The following is an 11,232-nucleotide window of genomic DNA, read 5'->3' as shown; positions in this document are numbered from 1 at the left end:
CGCAATCGCGATATGCTACAATCCGACCTTTATCGAAGTCAGAAACGTGATGGTACGCATTTCTCCTCCTTACATGAGGCATCACAACAACGTTGCACCAGGCAACGCCGGTCAACAGCCGTCTGTGAGAAATCGATTAGAAACTTTCCTCATGTCAGCACTTTGTAGGTGTCGCCACCGGTGACAACCTTGTGTGAATGCTGTGAAAAGCTAATCATTTGCATATCACAGAATCTTCTTCCTGGCGGTTAAATTTAGCGTCTGTAGCACGTCATCTTCGCGCTGTAGCAATTTTAATGGCCAGTAGTGCATAAAATGGCCAGGTTTCAATTAAACTTGATACACATACCACTTTAGCATCTGTAAAGAAGCAATGTGAGAGTATGAACCATCTACCTCTCAATGGGGTATGAGTGGTGGTCAAATAGAAGCTTAGCTTACGACGTCCAAATAGCTAGACTACACTCATCCAGTATTTGAGAAAGAGGGCAGTTAGCGACTTGGAAATAACTTTACAGTTAATTTCAAACATTTAGGAGAGGTTTCTTCGCTGGCACCCACCAGAAAATGATGGAAGGAAACAGGTTTATCTCTTATTGTTCAAATGTGTGTGAAATCTTATGGGAATTAACTGCTAAGGTCATCAGTCCCTAAGCTTGCACACTACTTAACCTAAATTATCCTAAGGACAAACACACACACCCATGCCCGGGGGAGGACTCGGACCTCCGCCCGGGACCGGCCGCACAGTCCATGACTGCAGCGCCGAGACCGCTCGGCTAATCCCCCCCCCCCCCCCCCCCCTCTTACTGTTCAATGTGTACATCGAAGGAACAATGATGGAAATAAAACAAAGGTTCAAGCGTGGAATTGAAATTCAAGGCGAAAGGACATCAATGATACGATTCGCTGATGACATTGCTGTCCTGAGTGGAAGTGAAGAAGAATTAGATGATGTGCTGAATGGAATGAACAGTTTAATGAGTACAGAGTATGGACTGAGAGTAAATCGAAGAAAGACGAAGGTAATGAGAAATAGTAGAGATGAGAACAGCGAGAAACTGAATGGATATGGTCTCCGGATTGTATTGCGAATAGTAAAGTGTTTTGTGAATAGAGTTAGTAGTAAATAACTAATAAGTTATAACGTATCAACTTATGTGGCAATTTTACTGTATGAAAAGCGGAATGTAATAAGAGATAGCCGCGATGGATTAGCCGAGCGGTCTGACGCGCTGCAGTCTTGGACTGTGCGGCTGTCCCCGGCGGTGGTTCGAGTCCTCCCTCGGGCATGTCTGTGTGTGTGCGTGTCCTTAGGATAATTTAGGTTAAGTAGTATGTACGCTTAGGGACTGATGACGTCAGCAGTTAAGTCCCATAAGATTTCACACACATCTGAACATTTTTTGAAGGCTACATCGCTGTCTTACACCATTTTTAATACGAGCACTTCGTTCTTGGACGTCCACTCTTATTATTCCCTCTTGGATCTTGTACATACTGTATGTTACCCGTCTCTCTCTATAGCTTACCCCTATTTTTCTCAGAATTTCGAGCATCTTGCACAATTTCACACTGTCGAATGCTTTTTACAGGTCGACAAATCCTATGAACATGTCTTGATTTTTATTTACTCTTGCTTCCATTATCAAAAGCAACATCACAATTGCTCTCTCGTGCCTTTACCTTTTCTGAGCCAAACTGATCGTCATCTAGCACATCCTCAATTTTCTATTCCACTCTTCTATGTGTTATTCTTGTCAGCAACTGGGATCCGTGACTGTTAAGACGATTGTGCGGAAATTCTCGCAATTGTCAACTCTTGCAGTCTTCGGAATTGTGCAGATGATATTTTTCCGAAAGTCAGATAGTATGTCTCCAGAATAATACATTCTATACACCAACGCGAATAGCCATTTTGTTGCCATTTCCTCTAGTGATTTTAGAAATTCTGATGGTTTGTTACCAATCCCTTCTGGCTTATTTGATCTTGTCCTCCAAAGGTCTTTTAAATTATGATTGTAGTAGTGGATCTCCTATCTCTTCTAAATCGACTCCTGTTTCCTCTTCTATCACATCATGCAAATCTTCCCCCTCATAGACGCTTTCAGTGTATTCTTTCCACCTATCTGCTCTCCCCTCTGCATTTAGCAGTGGAATTCCCGCTGCACTCTTAATGTTATCACCCTTGCTTTTAATGTTACCGAAGGTTGTTTTGACTTTCCTGTATGCTGAGTTTGTCTTTCCGACAATCATTTCTTTATCGATATCTTTATATTTTTCCTGCAGCCATTTCGTCTTAGCTTCCCTGCACTTCCTGTTTATTTCATTCCTCAGCGACTTGCATTTCTGTATTCGTGTGTTTCCTGGAACACATTGGTACTTCCTCGTTTCATCAATCAAATGAAGTATTTTTTATTTTACCCATGGTTTTTCACAGTTATCTTCTTGTATCTATGTTTTTCTTTCGAACCTCTGTGATTGCCCTTTTTGGATGTGTCCATTCCTCTTTTGCTGTACTGCCTACTAACCTATTCCGCATTGCTGTATCTATAGTCTTAGAGAACTTCAAGCGTGTCTCGTCATCCCTTGGTACTTCCGTATTCCACTTCTTTGCATAGGATTCTTCCTGACTGATGTCTTAAACTTCAGCCTACTCTTCATCACTACTACATTGTGACCTGAGTCAGTGAGTGCTCCTGGCTAAGCTTTACAATTCAGTATCTGATTTCGGAATCTCTGCCTGACCATGATGTAATCTAACTGATACGCGGAGTTCAATGCGAGACGCCTATAACAGATTCCACAACAAAACTTTGTCTCGAAACCTGGCAGAAAATCCAAAGAGATTCTGGTCGTATGTGAAGTATGTTAGCGGCAATGCTTTCTCTGCGCGATAACAATGGAGATACTATCGAAGACAGTGCTGCCAAAGCAGATTTACTAAACCCAGCCTTCCGAAATGCCTTCACAAAAGAAGACGAAGTAAATATTCCAGAATTCGAATCGAGAACAGCTGCCAACACGAGTAACGTAGAGGTAAATATCCTCGGATTAGTGAAGGAACTCAAATCACTTAATAAAAGCAAGCTTCTGGTCCAGACTGCATACCAATTACGCTCCTTTCGCAGTGTGCTGATACATTAGCTCCATACATAACAATCATAGACAACCGTTCGCTCGACGAAAGATCCGTACCCAAAGACTGGAAAGTTGCACAGGTCACACCAACATTCAAGAAAGGTAGTAGGAGTAATCCGCTAAATTACAGGCCCATATTGTTAAAGTCGATATGCAGCAAAATTGTAGAACATATATCGTGTACGAACATTATGAATTACCTCGAAGGAAATGGTCTATTGACACACAGTCAGCATGGGTTTACAAAACATCGTTCCTGTGAAACATAACTAGCTCTTTATTCACATGAACTGCTGAGTGCTATTGACAAGGGATTTCAGATCGATTCCGTATTCCTGGATTTCCGGAAGACTTTTGACACTGTGCCACACAAGCGGCTCGTAGTAAAATTGCGTGCTTATGGAGTATCATCTCAGTTATGTGACTGGATTTGTGATTTCCTGTCAGAGAAGGTCACAGTTCGTTGTAATTGACGGAAAGTCATCGAGTAAAACGGAAGTGATTTCTGGCGTTCCCCAACGTAGTGTTATAGGCCCTTTGCTGTTCCTTATCTATAAAACGATTTGGGAGACAATCTGAGCAGCCGTCTTCGGTTGTTCGCAGATGACGCTGTCGTTTATCGACTAATAAAGTCATCAGAATATCAAAACAAACTGGAAAACAATTTAGAAAAAATATATGAATGGTGCGAAAAGTGGCAGTTGACCCTAAATAACAAAAAGTTCGAGGTCATCCACATGAGTGCGAAAAGGAACTCGTTAAACTTCCGTTACACGATAAATCAGTGTAAACTAAAAGCTGTAAATTCAACTAAATACCTAGGTATTACAATTACGAACAGCTTAAATTGGAAAGAACACATAGAAAAAGTTGTGGGGAAGGCTAATCAAAGGCTGCGTTTTATTGGCAGGACACTTAGAAAATGTAACAGACCTACTAAGGAGACTGCCTACACTACGCTTGTCCGTAATTCTTTAGAGTACTGCTGCGCGGTGTGGGACCCTTACCAGGTAGGACTGACAGAATACATCGAAAAAGTTCGAAGAAAGGCAGCACGTTTTGTATTATCGCGAAATATGGGAGAGAGTGTCACAGAAATGATACAGGATTTGGGCTGGAAATCATTAAAAGAAAGTCGTTTTTCGTTGCGACGGAATCTTCTCACGAAATTCCAGTCACCACCTTTCTCCTCCGAATGCGAAACTATTTTGTTGACTCCGACCTACATAGAGGGGAACGATCACCACGATAAAATAATGGAAATCAGAGCTCGTACGGAAAGATTTAGGTGTTCATTCTTTCCACGCACTATACGAGATTGGAATAATAGAGAATTGTAAAGGTGGTTCGATGAACCCTGTGCCAGGCACTTAAATGTCGTTTACAGAGGATCCATGTAGATGTAGATGTAGAAATCTTCCCGTATCACCCGTCCTATTCCAAATATACCTCCTCCTCTTATGATTCTTGAACAGAATATTCTCTATTGCTAGCTGAAACTTGTTACAGACCTCAATTAGTCTTTCTCCTCTCTCACTCCTTGTTCCAAGTCCAATTCGGTTTTACAGAGAGTACTCTACTGCATTGGCTCCTTACTTAGTTTGCATTTATCGTGAATCTCTTGCCCAACGTAAAGTCACGAGCGACTGGAAAAAAAGCGCAGGTGACGCCTGTATATAAGAAGGGTAGAAGGAAGGATCCTCAAAATTACAGACCAATATCCTTAACATCGGTTTGTTGCAGGATTCTCGAACATATTCTCAGTTCGAATATAATGAATTTCCCTGAGACAGAGAAGTTGTTGTCCATCAGCACGGCTTTAGAAAGCATCGCTCCTACTAAACGCAAATCGCCATTTTTTCACATGACATCGTGCGAACCATGGATGAAGGATATCAGACGGATGCCATATTCTTTGACTTCAGGAAGCATTTGACTCGGTGCCCCACTGCACACTCGTAACTAAGATACTCAACCAGTTAAAACTGACTTCTTAAGTAACAGAACCCAGTACGTTGTCCTCGATGGTGAGTGTTCATCGGAGGTATGGGTATCATCTGGAGTGCCCCAGGGAAGTATGGTAGGTCTGCTGTTGGTTTCTATCTACATAAATGATCTTTTGGATAGGGTGGATAGCAATGTGCGGCTGTTTGCTGATGATGCTGTGGTATACGAGAAGGTGTCGTCGTTGAGTGACTGTAGGAGGATATAAGATGACTTGGACAGGATTTGTGATTGGTGCAAAGAATGGCAGCTAACTCTAAATATACATAAATGTAAATTATTGCAGATGAATAGGAAAAAGAATCCTGTAATGTTTGAATACTCCATTAGTAGTGTAGCGCTTGACACAGTCATGTCGATGAAGTAATTGGGCGTACCATCGCAGAGCGATAAGAAGTGGGACAAACATGTAATGGCAGTTATGGGGAAGGAGGGTCGTCGTCTTCGGTTCATTGGTAGAATTTTGGGAAGATGTGGTTCATCTGTAAAGGAGACCGCTTATAAAACACTAATACGACCTATTCTTGAGTACTGATCGAGCGTTTGGGATCCCCATCAGGTCGGATTGAGGGAGGACATAGAAGCAATTCAGAGGCGGCCTGCTAGATTTGGTACTGGTAGGTTTGATCATCACGCGAGTGTTACGGAAATGCTTCAGGAACTCGGGTGGGAGTCTCTGGTGGAGAGGAGGCGTTCTTTTCGTGAATCTCTACTGAGGAAATTTAGAGAACCAGCATTTGAGGCTGACTGCAGTACAATTTTACTGCCGCAAACTTACATTTCGCGGAAAGACCACAAAGATAAGAGAGATTAGGGCTCGTACAGAGGCATATAGGCAGTCATTTTTCCCTCGTTCTGTTTGGGAGTGGGAGAGAAGATGCTAGTTGTGGTACGAGGTACCCTCCGCCACGCACCGTATGGTGGATTGCGGAGTATGTATGTAGATATTCTCCTGTAACATTTTCTTCTACTGTTTCCACTACAACTGCATTCCCTTCTCTCATGACTACTAAATTTTCTTCTTCCTTTACGTACTGTATTCTTCCCTCAATATCCTCATATTCTCTCTCTACCTCTCATTCTTAGGGATACTAAAATGAGCGATATTTAGTCCACCGCAAGCCTTGTTTAGGAAGTAAAGGGCGGGCGTTGCTCACCGTCGACGCTTTCGTTGTCGGAGTGCAGCGTGCGGACGGTGTCTGTGCGAGAGACGCCGCCCGCGCTGGAGGCGGCAGTCGCCGGTGGCGGCGCCGGCGTCGTCGGGGGCGGCGCCAGTGTCGCGACGGGGGCGGCGGGGTGCTGTTCCACCACGGTGGTGACCGCGTCCTGGGGGCCAAGGAGGCGCACCGCCGTCTCCACCTTGGCCACCGGCGGCGCTTCCGGGGGCGGCGCCGGGGGTGGCGGATCCGCCTGCAAAGGCAAAAGGCGCGGTGCAGCTCACTGATAATTACTGTTACCCAAGGGTAAAGCGTAGTCAAGATGCGAGGGCTCGTTCTCAGGACAGAATGATGTAGTTGTGGGGCCCACTGTGTAAGCAGAAGTAAGGTATTGTACACGAATTAACATCAGCTGTGCTCACGTGTCCTCCTGTTCAGGTAAGCGTAACACAGGGAAGCAGTACGAGCAGAGGAATGTGGCCACCTATACGTTATACAACGTGAACGTTACACAGCAGATTTCTTAATATTTTAACTTTGTTTATGTTCACTGATGTAAAAACGATGTCCCATTCCTTATTTCACTCTTTTTGGGTTCGATTATCTCTCTTTCTCTCTCTTTCCCTCTCATTTTTTGCTTTCTAGTGATCCTATGTGTTTCGTCAGGATTTAACTATCTAAATACTAAACTATGTAAGTACCACTTAAGCAAATTGTGGAGAAAACGTAACAGACAGAGTCATTTTCGCGTTCAGTAGTGTGGAAAAATGGGTTAAGCACTTTGGGAATTGTATAAGCAACCTATTCTATCTGTTACCTGTGGCTGTGCCCCCGTATCAGTAAAATGAAATGGAACGTGCATATGGCCAGGAGACCCAATTCGAGATGTTCGGCCACTTAGTGCAAGTCTTCTTATTTGACAGTACCTCACGTTCATTACGATGAAATGATGTTGGGAATAACGCACCGCCAAGTTCCCGTACGTAGAAAATCCGACCGGACCGGGAGTCGAACCTGAGACCATGATCAAGAGTCAGCCATGCACACAATTTTTTTTATTCTCACACTATGTTCTTCAATATGCCTTTTTCCTTTCTTCAGTTTTTCTTTTTCGGTATTTAACTTTAATTCTGGAAGTTAAATCTCTTCGTAGTGGTGATAGGAAAAGGGAAGTAAACTAAATAAATGAATAAAATTGGCCCGCATCTCGTGGTCGTGCGGTTGCGTTCTCGCTTGCCACGCCCTGGTTCCCGGATTCGATTCCCGGCGGGGTCAGGGATTTTCTCTGCCTCGTGATGGCTGGGTGTTGTGTGCTGTCCTTAGGTTAGATAGGTTTAAGTAGTTCTAAGTTCTAGTGGGCTGATGACCATAGATGTTATGTTTCATAGTGCTCAGAGCCATTTGAACCATTTCTTGAATAAAGTTCCTTCTTGGCGATTCAGATATTCGTTCTGGGCCAGTGAAGCCCATTAGCATTTTGAGAGCATCGTCAGTCCTTACTGAATTTCAGATTTTATATAAGTCAACGAAGATCAGGAAAGATAAGGAAAACCTTCTGGAGCCGCTTAATACATTTTATGCTCCTCCTTTGTCACATGCCCAGTGCTGCTGTTGCAGGTAAGATTGGTCGGTGAAGCTCTGGTAATAAAAAAAAATCGAAATGAGACACACACCATGCATACAAGCGGTGGTTTGTCTCTGGGAACCCGCGCCAGTTCGGTTGGAAAATATCGTTTGAGCTTGGTGGTAGTATTTGTTCTGGCAACTTAAGGCCATTTCTTCTATGACTACAACTAAACTGTTTTCTGATCTGAACAAATGAATCTATGTGCGGTGGTATCAAGTAATTGAATCTTTCTGCAGAGAAGATTTGATGGTCTGCAACTTCTCTCTAGTTGTAGCGTTCGCATAGATTACATAAAACCAGGTGGGTTTGATATTTGACGATTGGAGTTTTCGATGAACATTTCGCCAAACTCTGCTGCAGTCTGCCGTCCGGTAACTCTTGTAAAGCAGATGTACTGGTGTATGCTGAAATGCTTGTTGATATAAGAAAATCTGTGGAGTGGTGGAGGGAAAGTAACTTTCCATACTGAAATACAACGACACATAACGTGGCGGGGGTTGTGCGTCGGCATGATTATTGCCACTGACATGTCACGTGGACAATGAGGTATTGATGCACATCTGTGGTTTGTTATGATGAGTGATGATGGCAGCACTAAAATGAAATATGGTGTTTCTGAGATTATTAAACTGACAAAGATAGAAAATAAATAATTTGCAGTCCAGGGCAGTGCAAATTTTATAACATTTGTCCAAGCAATAACGTCAGCTGTCCTCATATGTTTGCGTGTTACCCGTGGCTGCATCCTCATATCGTAATCAAATGCAGTTCCACTAAAAGCCTCCCGCATTCTACTCATAAAGCCATGACGTGTCTGTTTATTGTACAGTATTTAAGTGACTCCACCGTTGTCAGTCGTCAAGCATCACAAAATGGCAGACACGTGACGTCAGCGCCTGCTACTCGTCTCTCTTGTGACTGACATTACTATGGAATTGTGGGTTAAACACGTCGAGGACTGTACGAACATTGTATCCACTATGTTGAATCGTATTATGTAGAACATTTTCACTAATATGATACAATTAAAAGGACAAGCTGTTTCAAAGAGTAATTATGCCTCTGTATTTCGTATTATATTCTTGAAATCAGTAGATGTGCTGTACTGCACACATTCTGAAGTATCCAACGTTATTCCTCAGCCTTTAAGATGTCTTCATACCAAATTTCATCGAAATCGTTTCAGTGATTTAGTCGTGAAAGTGTAACAGACAGAGTTACTCCCACATTCATAATATGTATTGATGTGGATTAAAACATCGTGAGTGTTTACAGATGAAACATATTTGGAGTTATAACTTGTCTACTACGTCTAAAGCAGTTGTCGTAACACACATGCTGTTTAAAATTAGTTATACGAAAGTAATTCCTTTTATTCTGAAAAAGAGAACTAACTTAAAGGAATGTTTAGTACAGCAGTGCATGCAGAATATCATCAAGTTTTATTTACGAACGTCCAATGTGTCTACTGTCTGTAAGAATGCCAAACTTGTTCAGTTGCTGCATCAGAGACTGTTGGCCGACCCTGGCTCGGCGTCCTATGTGAGTCAGAGCCAGTTTCCGTGAAATAACAGTTTGCACTTTGGGTGGCAGAGCCACAGACCGCACACGCATGCTGTTCCCTCTCGGTAGCGCCACGTGGCCCTTCGGAGTCGGTCTTCTTGCGACCGTACGTTCTCGTGACCGCCAATTGACAGTAATAATACTGGCTAAAATCCTGCCAAGTATTTCTCAGTATCGCAGAAGGGACATCCAGCTTTTCGCAGCTCTTAAACGAGCTCGTTGAAACACAGTTTGGTTTCGATAATGGCGTGTTTGTTGCCTTAAAGTTATTCTTGACTATCGTCAACTCACCACTTCCAATCCCAAAAGTAACTAACGCTCACGACCGTTAAATCGTGTATTTAAAGCAAACCTTGTCTGCGTCTTTATAGTGGCGATAAGACTGGAGCGAAATTTGAACAGACGTCGTCTTTTAGATGTAGAAACACACTTACCAACTTTGCTTTGTTCCACAATTCCTTGTTGGTGCTCGAATTTTTTTTTTCTCCTGTCAGTGCATTATTCGGGCAAAGTTGCAGATAAAATTACAATTCAGCGGATTGATTCGGATGTACTGATTCCAGTAAGAATCTGTCTTTCATTACAACACTAATTAAAAGTAATGGCTAACTGAAAGTTCTACTGCAGTATGTAATATGAAAACATTGTCTGCCAGTCAGCATATTTGGAAAAATAATGTACAGCATTATAAAGTCTATCATCCCAAGTTTACGATAACTTATTTAATTTTGCATGAAACTAATGTCAGATGCAGTTAACACTGAAGTTGTTAAGTAGCTACATTCCCCAGTGCCAATTTCGCCCCTTTGCGTGTTAGATTCTGAACTTTGACACCATAGGCCGGCCTCGGTGGCCGTGCGATTCTGGCGCTGCAGTCCGGAACCGCGGGGCTGCTACGGTCACAGGTTCGAATCCTGCCTCGGGCATGTGTGTGTGTGATGTCCTTAGGTTAGTTAGGTTTAAGTAGTTCTAAGTTCTAGGGGACTTATGACCTAAGATGTTGAGTCCCATAGTCTTCAGAGCCATTTTGACACTATACTTTTGTTTCTACACTTTTTCCAAATCAGATAACACACCTCTGTAATTAAACCACTGATTAAGATTTCGGATAAATGACCGTAATGTAAAATTATATTCAAGATGAATGCCCTACTCGAAAGCTGTGTATTCCCCAAACAGAATATTAAAATGGCTCTATAGACTTTTACGATTTCCTGACCTTTAACAGTCTGACTCAACCAAAGACATTTTAAAACTGATAATTCATAGAAAACAGTAAAATCTAAAGCTGACGATTTTCAAAAGCTTACGTAGTTTCGGAACTTAACAACTCTTTTCTTCAGTCTTTAAATAGCCCACTCACCCTGAAATTGGTAGGTTGTACCTCGACGCTGAAATTGTAACAACTATGTATCTAAAATTCTGCCGCTGCCATTCGTACACGCAATAACTATGTCGATCGTATGTAAAAAGTCTCCGGAGTCCAGTTGTAATGTTAAGATCTAGGTACGAAAAACCCGTGATCCGAAAGCACAGAAGTAGCAAATAAAAAAAAAAGTGGCTCTGAGCACTAAGGGACTAAACATCAGTCATCAGTCCCCTAGAGCTTAGAACTACTTAAACCTAACTAAGGACATCACATACATCCATACCCGAGGCAGGATTCGAACCTGCGACCGTAACAGCAACGCGGTTCCGGACTGAGGAGCCTACAACCGCTCGGCCACTGCGGCCGGCACA

General features: G+C 42.7%; 1 protein-coding gene across 1 annotated transcript in view; it reads right to left on the bottom strand.

Annotated features, from left to right (window-relative positions):
* Positions 1-11,232, bottom strand: part of LOC126293230 (uncharacterized) — a 167,858-nt gene that overhangs the window by 9,513 nt on the left and 147,113 nt on the right. The window contains 2 exon segments of the mRNA XM_049986351.1: positions 6,303-6,367; positions 6,416-6,555. Of these exon segments, the coding sequence (XP_049842308.1) occupies positions 6,303-6,367; positions 6,416-6,555 (205 nt within the window).

Source organism: Schistocerca gregaria, chromosome 10 (assembly GCF_023897955.1).
Source record: "Schistocerca gregaria isolate iqSchGreg1 chromosome 10, iqSchGreg1.2, whole genome shotgun sequence".
Classification (NCBI taxonomy): Eukaryota; Metazoa; Arthropoda; class Insecta; order Orthoptera; family Acrididae; genus Schistocerca; species Schistocerca gregaria.
Note: the sequence above shows the minus strand (reverse complement) of the source record. Positions and strands in the feature narration are given on the sequence as shown.